A 22,930-nucleotide genomic window follows, 5' to 3' on the forward strand; every position below is an offset into this window, starting at 1 on the left:
GGATGATATCACTCCCAATATCTCAGAAGCTGTACATCCCCTGTGATATTGTTCATCATATCCAGGGAGGCGAAGGATGACATTCCATTGAATTTCACGACAGTACTACACGCACAGTGTGATATTGTTCCTAATATCCGAGAAGGGAGAGGATGATATTATTCCCAATCAAGTAGTGGGTGTACGTTACCCCTGTGTTATTGTCTCTAATATCCGGGGCCGCGGGAGTGGGGGAGAGGATAATATTCCCTCAAATTTAGCAGGTGGTTTGACGCCCCTTGTGGTGTTGTTTTAAATATCTCGCGGGGAAGACAATAGTATTATTTTTGATAGTCCGATTCATCTGCTCCACCTTTCTGGGGCTCTGAGGCCGGGAGGCGCCATGCAGTTTCCGTGGGATCCCCAATACCTTTGCCGTCTTCTGTACCAAGGGAGCCTAAAACGCAGGCCCGTTTATCTGAGCCGATCCGTAAGGGCAGTCGAAATCTAGGTATCAGATCTCGAAGAAGCACACGGGTTACTTCACGAGCTTTCTCAGTTGGTGTTGGATAGGCCGCCACCCACCCAGAGTAGGTACGCACGCCCAAGAACTAGTAAATACTTGTTACCTCCACACTTTGGCATCTCTGTGAAGTCTACCTGGAGATCTTCAAAGGGGGCTGCTCCATAAGCTCGTATGCCGGGCGGAACGGCTGGACCTTGCCTCGCATCATGCTGTCGGCAGGTAACACACCGCTGCCTCACCGTTTTGGCAAGGGCTGACAAAGGCGAGATGTAGAAATACCGGCCTAACAACTCTTCCAGTGACTCCTGACCTCGATGGGTGGTTTCTTGCACAGCCAGTACAACTGCAACTCCTAGCAGCTGTGGCACAGCTACGCTCCCATCTGGTAACCGAATCCATCCTTCCTCCATCACTTGTCCTTCCCTCTACCTGGAGAATGTCCTTTTCTTTTTTAGAAGAAGTAGGTCCAAGATCAGGTACTTGAGGGAGCACTGATGCCCAGAAGGGGGCAGATGCTGCTTTTCGAGCCTCTGAGTCAGCGCGGGAATTCCCCAAACCCACCGAGGTGGAAGCTCGCTGGTGTCCTCTGCAATGCCTAACTGCCACCTTGTGGGGTTTCCATACTGCTTCTAATCATTGCAAGGTTTCTTGTTGATATTTTCTGTCTTTTCCCTCAGAGTTCAATAGGCCCTTTTCTTTCTATCACGCTCCATGCACTCGAAGGGTTAAAAAGACACCGAGAATCAGTGTAAATGTTTACAGTCTCACCCTCACTGAGTCCTAAGGCCCGAATTAAAGCAATGAGTTCAGCTTTCTGGGCTGAAGTGGCCTGGGGCAACGATCTGGCTTCAACAAGAGTGTCCAGGGTTACCACTGCATACCCTGCACCTCTCTCTCCTTGGGGGTTGAAGAAGCTGCTCCCATCCACGTATAGTTCCCAGTCTACTGATGCCCAAGTCCGGTCCCGGAGGTCAGGTCTGCCAGAGTCGACTGAGTCCAAGACTTCCACACAATCAGGCTCGACAGGGCTCTCTGATACCGGGAGCAAGGTGGCGGGTGTAGGGTGTTACAAACTTCAATGGTTATACGAGGATTTTCACAGAGCCAAGTTTGGTACTTGGTGAGTCTGGCATTCGGTAGCCGACGATGTTCTTTAGCGTTCATGAAAGTCACCACAGCATGGGGGCCCTTTATGTTCAGGTTTTGCCCAAGAGTCAGCTTATTTGCTTCTTGTTCTAGCAGGGCAGTTGCTGCCAAGGCCCTCAAACAGGGGGCCATCCTTTAGTAGACCCGTCTAGTTGTTTAGAGAGGTAGGCCGCCGGCCTTGGCCGGAGCCCAACCGTTTGGGTTCAAAGTCCAGCTGCCATCTTTTCTCTCTCTGATGCATAGAATGGAAAAGGCTTTGTCAGATCGAGTAGCCCCAGGGCTAGGGCTGCCAGAAGTTTTTCCTTTAACTCATGAAAGACTTGCTGTTGTTGGGATCTGCATTCCAAAGGTTCCCGGTCCCCGCCCCCTTTGGGACCTCATACAAAGGCTTGGCTAATACTGCAAAGTTTGGGATCCACAGTCTACAAAACCCCACAGCTCCTAAGAATTGTCTCACCTGCTTTCTGCTCTTGGGCTCCACTAGATTGCAAATGACCTGCTTTCTTTCTGATCCCGGGCTGCGTTCCGAGCCCTGTCAGATAGTAAATCCCAAGTCACGTACCTGCTGTCGGCAGATCTGAGCTTTCTTCTTGGACATCTTATACCCACAGTCCTCCAGGTGCCGGTGTAGGGCATCTGTTCCCTTGGCACACCCGACTGCCGTGGGGTGTCCCAGCAGAAGGTCATCAACCTACTGGAGCAACACACAGCCTAGGTCTCTGGTGGGAAACTTCTGGAGGTCTCGAGCCAACGCCTCCCCGAAGGTGGTGGGGGAGTTCTTGAACCCTTGGGGAAGCCCGGTCCAAGTGTACTGAGTAGTGACACCTGACTCCGGATCTTCCCACTGAAAGGCAAACAGCCTCTGCCTCTCAGGGGCTAATCTGATAGGAAAGAAAGCATCTTTCAGGTCCAAGCAGGTGAAGCAGCTGTCCTCAGCTGGCAGCAACCCCAACAATGTGGACGGGTTAGGTACTGTTGGATGTCAAGTCAGTGTAGCTTGATGAAGCAAGCGCAAATCCTGTACCGGCCGGTAGTCCTTGGTCCGTGGCTTGGGAACAGGCAGGAGGGGAGTGTTCCATGGAGACTGACAAGGAACAAGAATTGCAACAGTTCTTAGGTGCTTGAGACGGACCTGGATACCTTGAAGAGCTTCTCTGGAGACCGGGTCCTGTTTTTGCCTAACCCGCTGGGCCCCAGTCTTAACTGGCCAATCCCGGAGGGTTGTCTTCTGCCCGTACTCTTGGCCACCGCTTAGCCAGAGCTGGCCTTCTCTCTTGGCCCGGCTCAGTTCAGAAAAGTCTCCATTCCTCCTCTCGGGGGACCATAAGGGTCACAATGACTCCCGTTCCGGGTAACTTTAGCAGCAAAGAGCCGTGCTCTGTCAGAGAGATCGTGGCTCTCAGCTTGCTGAGCAAGTCCCTTCCCCAAAAGGTCAAGGGACAGTCAGGCATGTACCATAACTGATGAATGACTTTATGTCCTCCTACAGTACAAGTCCGAGGCAAGCCTACAGCTTGCTTTGCTGAAACCCCCGTGGCTCCGATGACGTCAATAGTCTTTTTGGATAAGGGGGCGACCGGGGCGGTTACTAGCGAATGTTCAGCACCGCTATCTCCAAGAAAGTCAATGTCTCCACCCCCGACTGTCATTCTGACCAGTGGCTCTTTGGGGACACTTGAGCCCGGTCTCCCTCAGTCCAAGAACCCTCCTGCCGGGTTGAGCAGGGCCCCTTCCTCCTTGTCCGGGGCCTCCTGCTCTGAGTCATCTTGTTTTCTTTTGAGTTGAGGGCATTTGTTCTTCCACCGTCCTATTTCTTTACCATCAGCACACTGGTTACGCTGCAAACTCTGACAGCCAAGCTGAGTTCCTTTCCCAGGGCCCCCCTTCCCTTGCCTCTTTGTGGGGGCCCCTGTGATTGCTGCAGCTAGCAAACAGGTCGGTGTTTCGCCGGGCCTGACCTCCATTGTCTTCGCCGTTTTCCTGACGGCTTACTGCATCCCTGATTACAAACACCTGGCTAGCTATTTCTAGTAATTGTGATGTGTTCATCCCTGCAAGTCCAGCGTGTTTCTGCAGTTTTCTTCTCATGTCTTCTGCGCTTTGACGGACTAAAGCCATGTGAATCATGCGCTGATTTTCAGGGCTATCGGGATGAAAGGGAGTATACATAGCATAGGCCTCACACAGTCTCTGGTAGAATTGTGCCGGACTTTCTTCTTTTCCCTGAATGACCTCAGAGACCTTGTTAACGTTTGTGGCCTTCTGAGCTCCCCTCATTAATCCTTCCAAGAGAGCTTCCCCGTCTCGGTTTAGCCTTTGCATATTCTCTCTTTCATGTGGGTCCAACTGGGGGTCGGTTCCTGGCAACTGGGTCCTTCCATACTCTTTGGGGTTTTGATAATCAGCAGGTGCATGCTCCTCTAGCCACTTAGTTGCTGCTTGGAGGACTCTCCGCCTTTCTTCGCTGTTAAAGAGGAACATGAGCAACTGGTGCCAATCAGCCCAGGTGTGGTTGTGGGTCTGGATAACAGTTTGGAGCAAATCAATTAGGGCTGGCGGCTTTTCGCTATAGGGCGGTGTATTGTTTTTCCAGTTGAGAAGGTCGACGGAGGTGAAGGGCTGGTATCCAAAAACACGCCTCCCCGCCACGTGACCATCCTCATCTATCCCAGTATACCGCTGCTCTCTCAGGGGCATTTGCACCCCCGTTTTGGGTCGTACACGAGCTGCCGAGGAAGGGGTGGAAGGGCGCAATGTGACTTACCGCAATTAATCATCTCAATTATTAATTGACACTAATAATTATCAATATTAATGATTGATAATATAATTTTTAAATCAATACCGATAACAAGGATAATGAATATTCAATAGTTATACTAACGATAACAATAAATGATTAATATTAATGGTTAATGACGCCTGATATTAATAGCTGATATTGATCTTATTCGTTAGAAAACAGTAATACTAGCTCCTAATAATTAATATTAATATTAATAATCTGAAAATTATTAGCCATTATTTTTTAATATTAATATCAATATCGGTTATTCATATTTATGTTAATAATCAATGAGGAATAATTCCTACTACTATTACGCCTAATACCTCAGTGGGTGTACACCCACCGCTGATATTGCTCCTAATGTCCAGGGAGGGAGAAAGCATGATGTTACGTTCAATATCGCACTAGGTGTACACCCAGACGGTGATATTGACCCGAATATAATCTCCAGGGGGTGGAGTATGACGTTACTCCCAATATAGCACTGGCTGTGCATCCACCTGGTGATTTTGCTCCTAATATTCACGGAAGAAGGGAATGCCATTACTCCCAGAATCGCAGGAAGTGTACACGCCCGTGTGAGATGGTCCGTAACAATACTCCAAGGCGGAGGAGGTGATATGACTACACATATGGCAGAAAGTGGACACCCCGCAGGGACATTGTTCCCATGATCCTGGAGGGAAGAGGATGATATTACTTTAAATGTCACAGAAGGTGGACACGCCCCCACTGATATTGTTTCCAATGGCAACGTGGGGGAGGAGGATATGACACGCGATATCTCAGGGAGTAGAAACACTCGTGTGATACCGTTCTTAACATTCAAGGAGGAAGAGGATGATATTACTCCCAATAGAGACGGATGCACACCCTCTGTACATCGTGGGAGTGCACACGTCTGTGAAACAGCTCATAATCTCTCGAGGGGGAGATGATATTACTGACAATATGGTAAACAGGCTGTGAGGCCACCGCGGATCCTAAGAGCCCAGGGGGGCAAGAGGGGCTGGCTCTCAGCCCCCGCCTCGCGGGGGGTGCCTCACCCCCCTGCGAGGGGGGTCCTAAGAGCCCAGGGGGGCAAGAGGGGCTGGCTCTCAGCCCCCGCCTCGCGGGGGGTGCCTCACCCCCCTGCGAGGGGGGTCCTAAGAGCCCAGGGGGGCAAGAGGGGCTGGCTCTCAGCCCCCGCCTCGCGGGGGGTGCCTCACCCCCCTGCGAGGGGGGTCCTAAGAGCCCAGGGGGGCAAGAGGGGCTGGCTCTCAGCCCCCGCCTCGCGGGGGGTGCCTCACCCCCCTGCGAGGGGGTCCTAAGAGCCCAGGGGGCAAGAGGGGCTGGCTCTCAGCCCCGCCTCGCGGGGGGTGCCTCACCCCCTGCGAGGGGGTCCTAAGAGCCCAGGGGGCAAGAGGGGCTGGCTCTCAGCCCCGCCTCGCGGGGGGTGCCTCACCCCCCTGCGAGGGGGGTCCTAAGAGCCCAGGGGGGCAAGAGGGGCTGGCTCTCAGCCCCCGCCTCGCGGGGGGTGCCTCACCCCCCTGCGAGGGGGGTCCTAAGAGCCCAGGGGGGCAAGAGGGGCTGGCTCTCAGCCCCCGCCTCGCGGGGGGTGCCTCACCCCCCTGCGAGGGGGGTCCTAAGAGCCCAGGGGGGCAAGAGGGGCTGGCTCTCAGCCCCCGCCTCGCGGGGGGTGCCTCACCCCCCTGCGAGGGGGGTCCTAAGAGCCCAGGGGGGCAAGAGGGGCTGGCTCTCAGCCCCCGCCTCGCGGGGGGTGCCTCACCCCCCTGCGAGGGGGGTCCTAAGAGCCCAGGGGGGCAAGAGGGGCTGGCTCTCAGCCCCCGCCTCGCGGGGGGTGCCTCACCCCCCTGCGAGGGGGGTCCTAAGAGCCCAGGGGGGCAAGAGGGGCTGGCTCTCAGCCCCCGCCTCGCGGGGGGTGCCTCACCCCCCTGCGAGGGGGGTCCTAAGAGCCCAGGGGGGCAAGAGGGGCTGGCTCTCAGCCCCCGCCTCGCGGGGGGTGCCTCACCCCCCTGCGAGGGGGGTCCTAAGAGCCCAGGGGGGCAAGAGGGGCTGGCTCTCAGCCCCCGCCTCGCGGGGGGTGCCTCACCCCCCTGCGAGGGGGGTCCTAAGAGCCCAGGGGGGCAAGAGGGGCTGGCTCTCAGCCCCCGCCTCGCGGGGGGTGCCTCACCCCCCTGCGAGGGGGGTCCTAAGAGCCCAGGGGGGCAAGAGGGGCTGGCTCTCAGCCCCCGCCTCGCGGGGGGTGCCTCACCCCCCTGCGAGGGGGGTCCTAAGAGCCCAGGGGGGCAAGAGGGGCTGGCTCTCAGCCCCCGCCTCGCGGGGGGTGCCTCACCCCCCTGCGAGGGGGGTCCTAAGAGCCCAGGGGGGCAAGAGGGGCTGGCTCTCAGCCCCCGCCTCGCGGGGGGTGCCTCACCCCCCTGCGAGGGGGGTCCTAAGAGCCCAGGGGGGCAAGAGGGGCTGGCTCTCAGCCCCCGCCTCGCGGGGGGTGCCTCACCCCCCTGCGAGGGGGGTCCTAAGAGCCCAGGGGGGCAAGAGGGGCTGGCTCTCAGCCCCCGCCTCGCGGGGGGTGCCTCACCCCCCTGCGAGGGGGGTCCTAAGAGCCCAGGGGGCAAGAGGGGCTGGCTCTCAGCCCCCGCCTCGCGGGGGGTGCCTCACCCCCTGCGAGGGGGTCCCTAAAGCCCAGAGGGGCTGGCTCTCAGCCCCCGCCTCGCGGGGTGCCTCACCCCCCTGCGAGGGGGAAGCCCAGGGGGCAAGAGGGGCTGGCTCTCAGCCCCCGCCTCGCGGGGGTGCCTCACCCCCCTGCGAGGGGGGTCCTAAGAGCCCAGGGGGGCAAGAGGGGCTGGCTCTCAGCCCCCGCCTCGCGGGGGGTGCCTCACCCCCCTGCGAGGGGGGTCCTAAGAGCCCAGGGGGGCAAGAGGGGCTGGCTCTCAGCCCCCGCCTCGCGGGGGGTGCCTCACCCCCCTGCGAGGGGGGTCCTAAGAGCCCAGGGGGGCAAGAGGGGCTGGCTCTCAGCCCCCGCCTCGCGGGGGGTGCCTCACCCCCCTGCGAGGGGGGTCCTAAGAGCCCAGGGGGGCAAGAGGGGCTGGCTCTCAGCCCCCGCCTCGCGGGGGGTGCCTCACCCCCCTGCGAGGGGGGTCCTAAGAGCCCAGGGGGGCAAGAGGGGCTGGCTCTCAGCCCCCGCCTCGCGGGGGGTGCCTCACCCCCCTGCGAGGGGGTCCTAAGAGCCCAGGGGGGCAAGAGGGGCTGGCTCTCAGCCCCCGCCTCGCGGGGGGTGCCTCACCCCCCTGCGAGGGGGGTCCTAAGAGCCCAGGGGGGCAAGAGGGGCTGGCTCTCAGCCCCCGCCTCGCGGGGGGTGCCTCACCCCCTGCGAGGGGGGTCCTAAGAGCCCAGGGGGCAAGAGGGGCTGGCTCTCAGCCCCCGCCTCGCGGGGGGTGCCTCACCCCCCTGCGAGGGAGGGGAAGAGAGAGAGGGGCTGGCTCTCAGAGGGGCCTCGCGGGCTCAGCCCCTGCGAGGGGGGCCCGGGCAGGGGGGCAGGGCAACTCAGCCCCGGCTCGCGGGGCGGCTCAGCCCACCCCCGCGGCGGGAAGGCCCAGGGGGGGCAAGGGGGGGGGGGCCCAGCGGCGGCCCAGCCCGGCGGCTCTCAGCCCCAGCGAGCGGGGGGGCAAGAGCGGCAGGCAAGAGCAGCCAGCAGCGCGGGGGGGCGGGGCCCCAGCGGCGGCAGCGGGCTGGCGAGGGGGGCAAGAGGGCTGGGGCAGCCCCGCCGCCTCGCGGGGGGCCCAGCAGCCAGCGAGGGCGAGGGGGCAGAGCAGCAGGGGGCAAGAGCGGCGGCGCGGCGGCCGGCGGGTGCCCCCAGCCAGGGGGCAGAGGGGGCAAAGAGCAGCAGGCAGCTCAGCCCCGGCGGCGCGGGGAGGCCTCAGCCCCGGGGCGAGGCGGGGGGGGCCAGGGGGGCGGGGGGCTGGCTCTCAGCCCCCGCCGCGGGGGTGCCTCACCCCCCTGCGAGGGGGTCCTAAGAGCCGGGGGGGCAAGGGGCGGGCTCTCAGCCCCCGCCTCGCGGGGGGTGCCTCACCCCCCTGCAGGGGGTCCCAAGAGCCCCCACAAAAAGAGGGGCTGGCTCCCCCCCCGCGGGGGTGCCCACCCCCCTGCGAGGGGGGGGGGAGAGCCCAGGGGGGCAGGGGGGAGGGGGCTCCCCCCCCCCCCGGGGTGCCCTCCCCCCCTGCGAGGGGGGTAAGAGCCCAGGGGGGCAAGAGGGGCTGGCTCTCAGCCCCCGCCTCGCGGGGGGTGCCTCACCCCCCTGCGAGGGGGGTCCCTAAGAGCCCAGGGGGGCAAGAGGGGCTGGCTCTCAGCCCCCGCCTCGCGGGGGGTGCCTCACCCCCCTGCGAGGGGGGTCCTAAGAGCCCAGGGGGGCAAGAGGGGCTGGCTCTCAGCCCCCGCCTCGCGGGGGGTGCCTCACCCCCCTGCGAGGGGGGTCCTAAGAGCCCAGGGGGGCAAGAGGGGCTGGCTCTCAGCCCCCGCCTCGCGGGGGGTGCCTCACCCCCCTGCGAGGGGGGTCCTAAGAGCCCAGGGGGGCAAGAGGGGCTGGCTCTCAGCCCCCGCCTCGCGGGGGGTGCCTCACCCCCCTGCGAGGGGGGTCCTAAGAGCCCAGGGGGGCAAGAGGGGCTGGCTCTCAGCCCCCGCCTCGCGGGGGGTGCCTCACCCCCCTGCGAGGGGGGTCCTAAGAGCCCAGGGGGGCAAGAGGGGCTGGCTCTCAGCCCCCGCCTCGCGGGGGGTGCCTCACCCCCCTGCGAGGGGGGTCCTAAGAGCCCAGGGGGGCAAGAGGGGCTGGCTCTCAGCCCCCGCCTCGCGGGGGGTGCCTCACCCCCCTGCGAGGGGGTCCTAAGAGCCCAGGGGGGCAAGAGGGGCTGGCTCTCAGCCCCCGCCTCGCGGGGGGTGCCTCACCCCCCTGCGAGGGGGGTCCTAAGAGCCCAGGGGGGCAAGAGGGGCTGGCTCTCAGCCCCCGCCTCGCGGGGGGTGCCTCACCCCCCTGCGAGGGGGGTCCTAAGAGCCCAGGGGGGCAAGAGGGGCTGGCTCTCAGCCCCCGCCTCGCGGGGGGTGCCTCACCCCCTGCGAGGGGGGTCCTAAGAGCCCAGGGGGGCAAGAGGGGCTGGCTCTCAGCCCCCGCCTCGCGGGGGGTGCCTCACCCCCCTGCGAGGGGGGTCCTAAGAGCCCAGGGGGGCAAGAGGGGCTGGCTCTCAGCCCCCGCCTCGCGGGGGGTGCCTCACCCCCCTGCGAGGGGGGTCCTAAGAGCCCAGGGGGGCAAGAGGGGCTGGCTCTCAGCCCCCGCCTCGCCGGGGGTGCCTCACCCCCCTGCGAGGGGGGTCCTAAGAGCCCAGGGGGGCAAGAGGGGCTGGCTCTCAGCCCCCGCCTCGCGGGGGGTGCCTCACCCCCCTGCGAGGGGGGTCCTAAGAGCCCAGGGGGGCAAGAGGGGCTGGCTCTCAGCCCCCGCCTCGCGGGGGGTGCCTCACCCCCCTGCGAGGGGGGTCCTAAGAGCCCAGGGGGGCAAGAGGGGCTGGCTCTCAGCCCCCGCCTCGCGGGGGGTGCCTCACCCCCCTGCGAGGGGGGTCCTAAGAGCCCAGGGGGGCAAGAGGGGCTGGCTCTCAGCCCCCGCCTCGCGGGGGGTGCCTCACCCCCCTGCGAGGGGGGTCCTAAGAGCCCAGGGGGGCAAGAGGGGCTGGCTCTCAGCCCCCGCCTCGCGGGGGGTGCCTCACCCCCCTGCGAGGGGGGTCCTAAGAGCCCAGGGGGGCAAGAGGGGCTGGCTCTCAGCCCCCGCCTCGCGGGGGGTGCCTCACCCCCCTGCGAGGGGGGTCCTAAGAGCCCAGGGGGGCAAGAGGGGCTGGCTCTCAGCCCCCGCCTCGCGGGGGGTGCCTCACCCCCCTGCGAGGGGGGTCCTAAGAGCCCAGGGGGGCAAGAGGGGCTGGCTCTCAGCCCCCGCCTCGCGGGGGGTGCCTCACCCCCCTGCGAGGGGGGTCCTAAGAGCCCAGGGGGGCAAGAGGGGCTGGCTCTCAGCCCCCGCCTCGCGGGGGGTGCCTCACCCCCCTGCGAGGGGGGTCCTAAGAGCCCAGGGGGGCAAGAGGGGCTGGCTCTCAGCCCCCGCCTCGCGGGGGGTGCCTCACCCCCCTGCGAGGGGGGTCCTAAGAGCCCAGGGGGGCAAGAGGGGCTGGCTCTCAGCCCCCGCCTCGCGGGGGGTGCCTCACCCCCCTGCGAGGGGGGTCCTAAGAGCCCAGGGGGGCAAGAGGGGCTGGCTCTCAGCCCCCGCCTCGCGGGGGGTGCCTCACCCCCCTGCGAGGGGGGTCCTAAGAGCCCAGGGGGGCAAGAGGGGCTGGCTCTCAGCCCCCGCCTCGCGGGGGGTGCCTCACCCCCCTGCGAGGGGGGTCCTAAGAGCCCAGGGGGGCAAGAGGGGCTGGCTCTCAGCCCCCGCCTCGCGGGGGGTGCCTCACCCCCCTGCGAGGGGGGTCCTAAGAGCCCAGGGGGGCAAGAGGGGCTGGCTCTCAGCCCCCGCCTCGCGGGGGGTGCCTCACCCCCCTGCGAGGGGGGTCCTAAGAGCCCAGGGGGGCAAGAGGGGCTGGCTCTCAGCCCCCGCCTCGCGGGGGGTGCCTCACCCCCCTGCGAGGGGGGTCCTAAGAGCCCAGGGGGGCAAGAGGGGCTGGCTCTCAGCCCCCGCCTCGCGGGGGGTGCCTCACCCCCCTGCGAGGGGGGTCCTAAGAGCCCAGGGGGGCAAGAGGGGCTGGCTCTCAGCCCCCGCCTCGCGGGGGGTGCCTCACCCCCCTGCGAGGGGGGTCCTAAGAGCCCAGGGGGGCAAGAGGGGCTGGCTCTCAGCCCCCGCCTCGCGGGGGGTGCCTCACCCCCCTGCGAGGGGGGTCCTAAGAGCCCAGGGGGGCAAGAGGGGCTGGCTCTCAGCCCCCGCCTCGCGGGGGGTGCCTCACCCCCCTGCGAGGGGGGTCCTAAGAGCCCAGGGGGGCAAGAGGGGCTGGCTCTCAGCCCCCGCCTCGCGGGGGGTGCCTCACCCCCCTGCGAGGGGGGTCCTAAGAGCCCAGGGGGGCAAGAGGGGCTGGCTCTCAGCCCCCGCCTCGCGGGGGGTGCCTCACCCCCCTGCGAGGGGGGTCCTAAGAGCCCAGGGGGGCAAGAGGGGCTGGCTCTCAGCCCCCGCCTCGCGGGGGGTGCCTCACCCCCCTGCGAGGGGGGTCCTAAGAGCCCAGGGGGGCAAGAGGGGCTGGCTCTCAGCCCCCGCCTCGCGGGGGGTGCCTCACCCCCCTGCGAGGGGGGTCCTAAGAGCCCAGGGGGGCAAGAGGGGCTGGCTCTCAGCCCCCGCCTCGCGGGGGGTGCCTCACCCCCCTGCGAGGGGGGTCCTAAGAGCCCAGGGGGGCAAGAGGGGCTGGCTCTCAGCCCCCGCCTCGCGGGGGGTGCCTCACCCCCTGCGAGGGGGGTCCTAAGAGCCCAGGGGGGCAAGAGGGGCTGGCTCTCAGCCCCCGCCTCGCGGGGGGTGCCTCACCCCCCTGCGAGGGGGGTCCTAAGAGCCCAGGGGGGCAAGAGGGGCTGGCTCTCAGCCCCCGCCTCGCGGGGGGTGCCTCACCCCCCTGCGAGGGGGGTCCTAAGAGCCCAGGGGGCAAGAGGGGCTGGCTCTCAGCCCCCGCCTCGCCGGGGGGTGCCTCACCCCCCTGCGAGGGGGGTCCCTAAGAGCCCAGGGGGGCAAGAGGGGCTGGCTCTCAGCCCCCGCCTCGCGGGGGGTGCCTCACCCCCCCTGCGAGGGGGGTCCTAAGAGCCCAGGGGGCAAGAGGGGCTGGCTCTCAGCCCCCGCCTCGCGGGGGGTGCCTCACCCCCCTGCGAGGGGGGTCCTAAGAGCCCAGGGGGGCAAGAGGGGCTGGCTCTCAGCCCCCGCCTCGCGGGGGTGCCTCACCCCCTGCGAGGGGGGTCCTAAGAGCCCAGGGGGCAAGAGGGGCTGGCTCTCAGCCCCGCCTCGCGGGGGGTGCCTCACCCCCTGCGAGGGGGTCCTAAGAGCCCAGGGGGCAAGAGGGGCTGGCTCTCAGCCCCCGCCTCGCGGGGCCTCACCCCCCTGCGAGGGGGGTCCTAAGAGCCCAGGGGGGCAAGAGGGGCTGGCTCTCAGCCCCCGCCTCGCGGGGGGTGCCTCACCCCCCTGCGAGGGGGGTCCTAAGAGCCCAGGGGGGCAAGAGGGGCTGGCTCTCAGCCCCCGCCTCGCGGGGGGTGCCTCACCCCCCTGCGAGGGGGGTCCTAAGAGCCCAGGGGGGCAAGAGGGGCTGGCTCTCAGCCCCCGCCTCGCGGGGGGGTGCCTCACCCCCCTGCGAGGGGGGTCCTAAGAGCCCAGGGGGGCAAGAGGGGCTGGCTCTCAGCCCCCGCCTGCGGGGGGTGCCTCACCCCCCTGCGAGGGGGTCCTAAGAGCCCAGGGGGCAAGAGGGGCTGGCTCTCAGCCCCGCCTCGCGGGGGGTGCCTCACCCCTGCGAGGGGGGCCCAGGGGCAAGAGGGGCTGGCTCTCAGCCCCCGCCTCGCGGGGGGTGCCTCACCCCCTGCGAGGGGGGTCCTAAGAGCCCAGGGGGGCAAGAGGGGCTGGCTCTCAGCCCCCGCCTCGCGGGGGGTGCCTCACCCCCTGCGAGGGGGGTCCTAAGAGCCCAGGGGGCAAGAGGGGCTGGCTCTCAGCCCCCGCCTCGCGGGGGGTGCCTCACCCCCCTGCGAGGGGGGTCCTAAGAGCCCAGGGGGGCAAGAGGGGCTGGCTCTCAGCCCCCGCCTCGCGGGGGGTGCCTCACCCCCCTGCGAGGGGGGTCCTAAGAGCCCAGGGGGGCAAGAGGGGCTGGCTCTCAGCCCCCGCCTCGCGGGGGGTGCCTCACCCCCCTGCGAGGGGGGTCCTAAGAGCCCAGGGGGGCAAGAGGGGCTGGCTCTCAGCCCCCGCCTCGCGGGGGGTGCCTCACCCCCCTGCGAGGGGGGTCCTAAGAGCCCAGGGGGGCAAGAGGGGCTGGCTCTCAGCCCCCGCCTCGCGGGGGGTGCCTCACCCCCCTGCGAGGGGGGTCCTAAGAGCCCAGGGGGGCAAGAGGGGCTGGCTCTCAGCCCCGCCTCGCGGGGGGTGCCTCACCCCCCTGCGAGGGGGGTCCTAAGAGCCCAGGGGGGCAAGAGGGGCTGGCTCTCAGCCCCCGCCTCGCGGGGGGTGCCTCACCCCCCTGCGAGGGGGGTCCTAAGAGCCCAGGGGGGCAAGAGGGGCTGGCTCTCAGCCCCCGCCTCGCGGGGGGTGCCTCACCCCCCTGCGAGGGGGGTCCTAAGAGCCCAGGGGGGCAAGAGGGGCTGGCTCTCAGCCCCCGCCTCGCGGGGGGTGCCTCACCCCCCTGCGAGGGGGGTCCTAAGAGCCCAGGGGGGCAAGAGGGGCTGGCTCTCAGCCCCCGCCTCGCGGGGGGTGCCTCACCCCCCTGCGAGGGGGTCCTAAGAGCCCAGGGGGGCAAGAGGGGCTGGCTCTCAGCCCCCGCCTCGCGGGGGGTGCCTCACCCCCCTGCGAGGGGGGTCCTAAGAGCCCAGGGGGGCAAGAGGGGCTGGCTCTCAGCCCCCGCCTCGCGGGGGTGCCTCACCCCCCTGCGAGGGGGGTCCTAAGAGCCCAGGGGGGCAAGAGGGGCTGGCTCTCAGCCCCCGCCTCGCGGGGGGTGCCTCACCCCCCTGCGAGGGGGGTCCTAAGAGCCCAGGGGGGCAAGAGGGGCTGGCTCTCAGCCCCCGCCTCGCGGGGGGTGCCTCACCCCCCTGCGAGGGGGTCCTAAGAGCCCAGGGGGGCAAGAGGGGCTGGCTCTCAGCCCCCGCCTCGCGGGGGGTGCCTCACCCCCCTGCGAGGGGGGTCCTAAGAGCCCAGGGGGGCAAGAGGGGCTGGCTCTCAGCCCCGCCTCGCGGGGGGTGCCTCACCCCCCTGCGAGGGGGTCCTAAGAGCCCAGGGGGCAAGAGGGGCTGGCTCTCAGCCCCCGCCTCGCGGGGGGTGCCTCACCCCCCTGCGAGGGGGGTCCTAAGAGCCCAGGGGGGCAAGAGGGGCTGGCTCTCAGCCCCCGCCTCGCGGGGGGTGCCTCACCCCCCTGCGAGGGGGGTCCTAAGAGCCCAGGGGGGCAAGAGGGGCTGGCTCTCAGCCCCCGCCTCGCGGGGGGTGCCTCACCCCCCTGCGAGGGGGGTCCTAAGAGCCCAGGGGGGCAAGAGGGGCTGGCTCTCAGCCCCCGCCTCGCGGGGTGCCTCACCCCCCTGCGAGGGGGGTCCTAAGAGCCCAGGGGGCAAGAGGGGCTGGCTCTCAGCCCCCGCCTCGCGGGGGGTGCCGCACCCCCTGCGAGGGGGTCCTAAGAGCCCAGGGGGGCAAGAGGGGCTGGCTCTCAGCCCCCGCCTCGCGGGGGGTGCCGCACCCCCCTGCGAGGGGGGTCCCTAGAGCCCAGGGGGCAAGAGGGGCTGGCTCTCAGCCCCCGCCTCGCGGGGGTGCCTCACCCCCTGCGAGGGGGGTCCTAAGAGCCCAGGGGGGCAAGAGGGGCTGGCTCTCAGCCCCCGCCTCGCGGGGGGTGCCGCACCCCCCTGCGAGGGGGGTCCTAAGAGCCCAGGGGGGCAAGAGGGGCTGGCTCTCAGCCCCCGCCTCGCGGGGGGTGCCGCACCCCCTGCGAGGGGGGTCCTAAGAGCCCAGGGGGCAAGAGGGGCTGGCTCTCAGCCCCCGCCTCGCGGGGGGTGCCGCACCCCCTGCGAGGGGGGTCCTAAGAGCCCAGGGGGGCAAGAGGGGCTGGCTCTCAGCCCCCGCCTCGCGGGGGTGCCGCACCCCCTGCGAGGGGGGTCCTAAGAGCCCAGGGGGGCAAGAGGGGCTGGCTCTCAGCCCCCGCCTCGCGGGGGGTGCCGCACCCCCCTGCGAGGGGGGTCCTAAGAGCCCAGGGGGCAAGAGGGGCTGGCTCTCAGCCCCCGCCTCGCGGGGGTGCCGCACCCCCTGCGAGGGGGGTCCTAAGAGCCCAGGGGGGCAAGAGGGGCTGGCTCTCAGCCCCCGCCTCGCGGGGGTGCCGCACCCCCCTGCGAGGGGGTCCTAAGAGCCCAGGGGGCAAGAGGGGCTGGCTCTCAGCCCCCGCCTCGCGGGGGGTGCCGCACCCCCTGCGAGGGGGTCCTAAGAGCCCAGGGGGGCAAGAGGGGCTGGCTCTCAGCCCCCGCCTCGCGGGGGGTGCCGCACCCCCCTGCGAGGGGGGTCCTAAGAGCCCAGGGGGGCAAGAGGGGCTGGCTCTCAGCCCCCGCCTCGCGGGGGTGCCGCACCCCCTGCGAGGGGGGGTCCTAAGAGCCCAGGGGGGCAAGAGGGGCTGGCTCTCAGCCCCCGCCTCGCGGGGGGTGCCGCACCCCCCTGCGAGGGGGGTCCTAAGAGCCCAGGGGGGCAAGAGGGGCTGGCTCTCAGCCCCCGCCTCGCGGGGGTGCCGCACCCCCCTGCGAGGGGGGTCCTAAGAGCCCAGGGGGCAAGAGGGGCTGGCTCTCAGCCCCCGCCTCGCGGGGGGTGCCGCACCCCCCTGCGAGGGGGTCCTAAGAGCCCAGGGGGCAAGAGGGCTGGCTCTCAGCCCCCGCCTCGCGGGGGTGTGCCGCACCCCCCTGCGAGGGGGGGTCCTAAGAGCCCAGGGGGGCAAGAGGGCTGGCTCTCAGCCCCCGCCTCGCGGGGGTGCCGCACCCCCCTGCGAGGGGGGTCCTAAGAGCCCAGGGGGCAAGAGGGGCTGGCTCTCAGCCCCGCCTCGCGGGGGTGCCGCACCCCCCTGCGAGGGGGGTCCTAAGAGCCCAGGGGGGCAAGAGGGGCTGGCTCTCAGCCCCCGCCTCGCGGGGGTGCCGCACCCCCCTGCGAGGGGGGTCCTAAGAGCCCAGGGGGCAAGAGGGGCTGGCTCTCAGCCCCCGCCTCGCGGGGGGGTGCCGCACCCCCCTGCGAGGGGGGTCCTAAGAGCCCAGGGGGCAAGAGGGGCTGGCTCTCAGCCCCCGCCTCGCGGGGGTGCCGCACCCCCCTGCGAGGGGGTCCTAAGAGCCCAGGGGGGCAAGAGGGGCTGGCTCTCAGCCCCCGCCTCGCGGGGGTGCCGCACCCCCTGCGAGGGGGGTCCTAAGAGCCCAGGGGGCAAGAGGGCTGGCTCTCAGCCCCCGCCTCGCGGGGGTGCCGCACCCCCCTGCGAGGGGGGTCCTAAGAGCCCAGGGGGGCAAGAGGGGCTGGCTCTCAGCCCCCGCCTCGCGGGGGGTGCCGCACCCCCCTGCGAGGGGGTCCCAGAGCCCAGGGGGCAAGAGGGGCTGGCTCTCAGCCCCCGCCTCGCGGGGTGCCGCACCCCCCTGCGAGGGGGGTCCCTAAGAGCCCAGGGGGGCAAGAGGGGCTGGCTCTCAGCCCCCGCCTCGCGGGGGTGCCGCACCCCCTGCGAGGGGGTCCTAAGAGCCCAGGGGGCAAGAGGGGCTGGCTCTCAGCCCCCGCCTCGCGGGGGTGCCGCACCCCCTGCGAGGGGGTCCTAAGAGCCCAGGGGGCAAGAGGGGCTGGCTCTCAGCCCCCGCCTCGCGGGGGGTGCCGCACCCCCTGCGAGGGGGGTCCCAAGAGCCCAGGGGGGCAAGAGGGGCTGGCTCTCAGCCCCCGCCTCGCGGGGGTGCCGCACCCCCCTGCGAGGGGGGTCCTAAGAGCCCAGGGGGGCAAGAGGGGCTGGCTCTCAGCCCCCGCCTCGCGGGGGGTGCCGCACCCCCCTGCGAGGGGGGTCCTAAGAGCCCAGGGGGGCAAGAGGGGCTGGCTCTCAGCCCCCGCCTCGCGGGGGGTGCCGCACCCCCCTGCGAGGGGGGTCCTAAGAGCCCAGGGGGGGCAAGAGGGGCTGGCTCTCAGCCCCCGCCTCGCGGGGGTGCCGCACCCCCTGCGAGGGGGTCCTAAGAGCCCAGGGGGCAAGAGGGGCTGGCTCTCAGCCCCCGCCTCGCGGGGGTGCCGCACCCCCCTGCGAGGGGGGTCCTAAGAGCCCAGGGGGGCAAGAGGGGCTGGCTCTCAGCCCCCGCCTCGCGGGGGGTGCCGCACCCCCCTGCGAGGGGGGTCCTAAGAGCCCAGGGGGCAAGAGGGGCTGGCTCTCAGCCCCCGCCTCGCGGGGGTGCCGCACCCCCCTGCGAGGGGGGTCCTAAGAGCCCAGGGGGCAAGAGGGGCTGGCTCTCAGCCCCCGCCTCGCGGGGGTGCCGCACCCCCTGCGAGGGGGGTCCTAAGAGCCCAGGGGGGCAAGAGGGGCTGGCTCTCAGCCCCCGCCTCGCGGGGGGTGCCGCACCCCCTGCGAGGGGGTCCTAAGAGCCCAGGGGGGCAAGAGGGGCTGGCTCTCAGCCCCCGCCTCGCGGGGGGTGCCGCACCCCCCTGCGAGGGGGGTCCTAAGAGCCCAGGGGGCAAGAGGGGCTGGCTCTCAGCCCCCGCCTCGCGGGGGTGCCGCACCCCCCTGCGAGGGGGGTCCTAAGAGCCCAGGGGGCAAGAGGGGCTGGCTCTCAGCCCCCGCCTCGCGGGGGGTGCCGCACCCCCTGCGAGGGGGGTCCTAAGAGCCCAGGGGGGCAAGAGGGGCTGGCTCTCAGCCCCCGCCTCGCGGGGGTGCCGCACCCCTGCGAGGGGGTCCTAAGAGCCCAGGGGGGCAAGAGGGGCTGGCTCTCAGCCCCCGCCTCGCGGGGGTGCCGCACCCCCTGCGAGGGGGGTCCTAAGAGCCCAGGGGGGCAAGAGGGGCTGGCTCTCAGCCCCCGCCTCGCGGGGGGTGCCGCACCCCCCTGCGAGGGGGTCCTAAGAGCCCGGGGGCAAGAGGGGCTGGCTCTCAGCCCCCGCCTCGCGGGGGTGCCGCACCCCCCTGCGAGGGGGTCCTAAGAGCCCAGGGGGGCAAGAGGGGCTGGCTCTCAGCCCCCGCCTCGCGGGGGGTGCCGCACCCCCCTGCGAGGGGGGTCCTAAGAGCCCAGGGGGGCAAGAGGGGCTGGCTCTCAGCCCCCGCCTCGCGGGGGGTGCCGCACCCCCCTGCGAGGGGGTCCTAAGAGCCCAGGGGGGCAAGAGGGGCTGGCTCTCAGCCCCCGCCTCGCGGGGGGTGCCGCACCCCCCTGCGAGGGGGGTCCTAAGAGCCCAGGGGGGCAAGAGGGGCTGGCTCTCAGCCCCCGCCTCGCGGGGGGTGCCGCACCCCCCTGCGAGGGGGGTCCTAAGAGCCCAGGGGGGCAAGAGGGGCTGGCTCTCAGCCCCCGCCTCGCGGGGGGTGCCGCACCCCCCTGCGAGGGGGGTCCTAAGAGCCCAGGGGGGCAAGAGGGGCTGGCTCTCAGCCCCCGCCTCGCGGGGGGTGCCGCACCCCCCTGCGAGGGGGGTCCTAAGAGCCCAGGGGGGCAAGAGGGGCTGGCTCTCAGCCCCCGCCTCGCGGGGGGTGCCGCACCCCCTGCGAGGGGGGTCCTAAGAGCCCAGGGGGGCAAGAGGGGCTGGCTCTCAGCCCCCGCCTCGCGGGGGGTGCCGCACCCCCCTGCGAGGGGGGTCCTAAGAGCCCAGGGGGGCAAGAGGGGCTGGCTCTCAGCCCCCGCCTCGCGGGGGTGCCGCACCCCCCTGCGAGGGGGGTCCTAAGAGCCCAGGGGGGCAAGAGGGGCTGGCTCTCAGCCCCCGCCTCGCGGGGGGTGCCGCACCCCCCTGCGAGGGGGGTCCTAAGAGCCCAGGGGGGCAAGAGGGGCTGGCTCTCAGCCCCCGCCTCGCGGGGGGTGCCGCACCCCCCTGCGAGGGGGTCCTAAGAGCCCAGGGGGGCAAGAGGGGCTGGCTCTCAGCCCCCGCCTCGCGGGGGGTGCCGCACCCCCCTGCGAGGGGGGTCCTAAGAGCCCAGGGGGGCAAGAGGGGCTGGCTCTCAGCCCCCGCCTCGCGGGGGGTGCCGCACCCCCCTGCGAGGGGGGTCCTAAGAGCCCAGGGGGGCAAGAGGGGCTGGCTCTCAGCCCCCGCCTCGCGGGGGGTGCCGCACCCCCCTGCGAGGGGGGTCCTAAGAGCCCAGGGGGGCAAGAGGGGCTGGCTCTCAGCCCCCGCCTCGCGGGGGGTGCCGCACCCCCCTGCGAGGGGGGTCCTAAGAGCCCAGGGGGGCAAGAGGGGCTGGCTCTCAGCCCCCGCCTCGCGGGGGGTGCCGCACCCCCCTGCGAGGGGGGTCCTAAGAGCCCAGGGGGGCAAGAGGGGCTGGCTCTCAGCCCCCGCCTCGCGGGGGGTGCCGCACCCCCCTGCGAGGGGGGTCCTAAGAGCCCAGGGGGGCAAGAGGGGCTGGCTCTCAGCCCCCGCCTCGCGGGGGGTGCCGCACCCCCCTGCGAGGGGGGTCCTAAGAGCCCAGGGGGGCAAGAGGGGCTGGCTCTCAGCCCCCGCCTCGCGGGGGGTGCCGCACCCCCCTGCGAGGGGGGTCCTAAGAGCCCAGGGGGGCAAGAGGGGCTGGCTCTCAGCCCCCGCCTCGCGGGGGGTGCCGCACCCCCCTGCGAGGGGGGTCCTAAGAGCCCAGGGGGGCAAGAGGGGCTGGCTCTCAGCCCCCGCCTCGCGGGGGGTGCCGCACCCCCCTGCGAGGGGGGTCCTAAGAGCCCAGGGGGGCAAGAGGGGCTGGCTCTCAGCCCCCGCCTCGCGGGGGGTGCCGCACCCCCTGCGAGGGGGGTCCTAAGAGCCCAGGGGGGCAAGAGGGGCTGGCTCTCAGCCCCCGCCTCGCGGGGGGTGCCGCACCCCCCTGCGAGGGGGGTCCTAAGAGCCCAGGGGGGCAAGAGGGGCTGGCTCTCAGCCCCCGCCTCGCGGGGGGTGCCGCACCCCCCTGCGAGGGGGGTCCTAAGAGCCCAGGGGGGCAAGAGGGGCTGGCTCTCAGCCCCCGCCTCGCGGGGGGTGCCGCACCCCCCTGCGAGGGGGGACCTAAGAGCCCAGGGGGGCAAGAGGGGCTGGCTCTCATTCCCCCCCTCGCGGCGTGTGCCTGCTTCTCCCCCCTGCGATCTGGATCGTCATATGCAGCTGGGGAGTGAGGGGTGGTATTACTCCCCGCCTGCGTGGGTCCCCCGCCCCCCTGCCCTGTGGGTCGTCGTATCCAGGGTGGGAATAGCGGGTGACATTACTCTTCTCTTCGAGGGGGTTCGTCCGTGCCCTTGCGATGTGGCTCGTAATAGCCCGTGGGGGAGTCTGTGGTGATATTACTCCCCGCATCGCTGGGGGCGCCCTCACCTCCCTGCGATGTGGCTCGCAATATCCAGGCGGGAAGACGGCATGATATTTCTCCCTTTCTCCTCGGGTGTTTTCTCTGCTGCCGCACTTTGTTAACACCCTGGGACATTATTTTCCATATTGTAGGAGGATGCCACTGCTTAAGTCCCAGGGGGTATACACCCTGTGATATTATTCGTGATATTGTAGCGAAATGTGAATCCTGATGTCACAAGTCTCTACACACTCTGATATTATTCGCAATACCATAGCGAGACGTTAATAATAATGTCACAATGTGTGTACAGCTGGTGCTATTATTCTTAATCTCCTAAGGGGACGTTGATTTTATTGTCACACGGGGTATTTTCCCTTTTCTATGATTCGGAATATCCTGGAGGGATGTCACTCCTTATGTCACAGGGTTTGTACACCTTGTCAAATTACTCGTATTACCCTTATAAGACGTCACTCCTCATATCACCGAGGGTGTACACTGTGTGATATTATCGTCATATTCTAGGGAAATGTTACTTTCAATGTCACAGATGTTGCAAACCTTGTGAAATTATTCATTATAGTTTTGTTGGATGGGACTCCTATCCTCACACGGGGTGTACACACAGTGATATTACGTGTAATCTTCTCTAGAAATGTTACTCGTAAATCACAGGTCCTGTACACACTTTAATATTCTTCGTCATATTTTAGGACAACGTGACTACTATTGTCACAGGGCGTGTAGACCCTGTCATAAAATTCGTAATATCCCAGCGGGAGTTCACTCCTAATTTCACATTGCATGTACACCGTTTGATATTGTTCGTATTATCCTAAAGAGATGTTACTAGTCATGTCCCAGGGCATGTACATTCTCTGATATTGTTCGTTATATCCTTGGGGGATGTTACTTCTAATATCACACGGCGTGTACTCCCTGTGTTCTATTTCCTAATATCCTAGGGCAATTTTACTCTTAATGACACAAGGGGTGTACACATTGTGATATTATTCATGATATTCTAGAAGGATGTTACTCCTAATGTCACAGGGGTGTACGCCCTTTGATAGTAGTCATAATTTCCCGGGGGTCTATACCCCTCATGTCACAGAAGATAACACCTTGTGGCATTATTCGTAATATTCTGGTGAGATGATTCTCCTAATATCACAGGAGGTGTACACCGTGTGACAGTATTCTTACTATTCTAGGGGGATGTCACTCTTAATGTCACAGGTGTGTTCCTTCTGTGATAGTATGGAAAATATGCTACCTGAATATTACTCCTAATGTCACAATGCGTGTACACCTTGTGATATTATTAGTAATATTCTGAGGGAATGTTACCCCTAAAGTTACAGGGGTGTACCTCGTGCAATATTGCTCCCAATATTGTAAGGGGATGTTACTCCTGATGTCACAGGGGGTGTATAGCCTCCGATATTATTTGTAATCTTATAGAGAGATACTACTTTAATGATGACAGTGGGTGTACACACATGGGGTACACCCACTGGGATATTCTTTGCAATATCTTAGGGAGATATAACTCCTAATGTCACAGTGGGTGTACCCCATGTGTGTACACCCTGTGATATTATTTGTAACATCCATGGTAAACATTACTTCTAGTATCCCACAGAGGGTACACCCTGTGATATTTTTCCTAATATCATAGGGAGATATTGCTTCTAATAACACAGTGGGTGTACACCATGTGTGTACACTCTGTGATGTGATAGCTTATGTCCTAGGGAGGTATTCCTTCTAATATCACAGTGAGTGTACACCCTGTGATATCATTCGTAATCTCCTAGAAAGATGTTGCTGCTAATATCACAGAGGGTGTGCCCCCAGTGACATCATTTGAAATATCCTAGGGAGGTGTTTCTCCTAAAGTCACAGGGGGTGTACACCCTGTTATATTATTGTAATATTCTAGGGGGGTGTTACTTTTAAAGTCACAGGGGTGTACACCCTGTGATGTTTTTCATAATATCCCTAGGAGGGGTTGTTACTTTTAATGTCACAGGGGTGTAAACCCTGTGATGTTATTCGTAATATCCTAGGAAGGGGTTACTCCTAATATCACATGGGTTATCCTAGGAAGAGGTGATAGCATTCGGAATATCTAAAAGGGATGTCACTTTTAATGTCACATGGGGTGTACACCCTTTGATAATATTCGTAAGATCCTAGGGACGTATGACTTCAAATATCACATTGGGTGTACACACATGGTGTACACGTTGTGTGTGAACACCTCCTGTGATATTGTCCATAATATCCTAGGAAAATGGGACTCCTAATATCATGGTCAGTGTACACCCTGTGATATTATTTGTAATATCCTAAAGA

General features: G+C 66.8%; 2 protein-coding genes across 2 annotated transcripts; both read left to right on the forward strand.

Annotated features, from left to right (window-relative positions):
• Positions 1 to 8,747: 8,747 nt before the first annotated feature.
• Positions 8,748 to 12,296, forward strand: LOC134738602 (putative uncharacterized protein FLJ45355; the record flags this gene model as incomplete). Its single annotated transcript, XM_063655130.1, has 4 exons — positions 8,748 to 8,835; positions 8,918 to 9,001; positions 9,489 to 9,574; positions 12,180 to 12,296. Coding segments are annotated over 4 exons (375 nt in total), but the record flags the coding sequence as incomplete, so codon positions are not given.
• Positions 12,297 to 15,257: 2,961 nt separating this feature from the next.
• LOC134738603 (putative uncharacterized protein FLJ45355) lies at positions 15,258 to 17,825 on the forward strand (the record flags this gene model as incomplete). Its single annotated transcript, XM_063655131.1, has 4 exons — positions 15,258 to 15,311; positions 16,349 to 16,379; positions 17,408 to 17,499; positions 17,763 to 17,825. Coding segments are annotated over 4 exons (240 nt in total), but the record flags the coding sequence as incomplete, so codon positions are not given.
• Between the last annotated feature and the right edge of the window lie 5,105 nt (positions 17,826 to 22,930).

Source organism: Pongo pygmaeus, chromosome 18 (assembly GCF_028885625.2).
Source record: "Pongo pygmaeus isolate AG05252 chromosome 18, NHGRI_mPonPyg2-v2.0_pri, whole genome shotgun sequence".
Taxonomy (NCBI): Eukaryota; Metazoa; Chordata; class Mammalia; order Primates; family Hominidae; genus Pongo; species Pongo pygmaeus.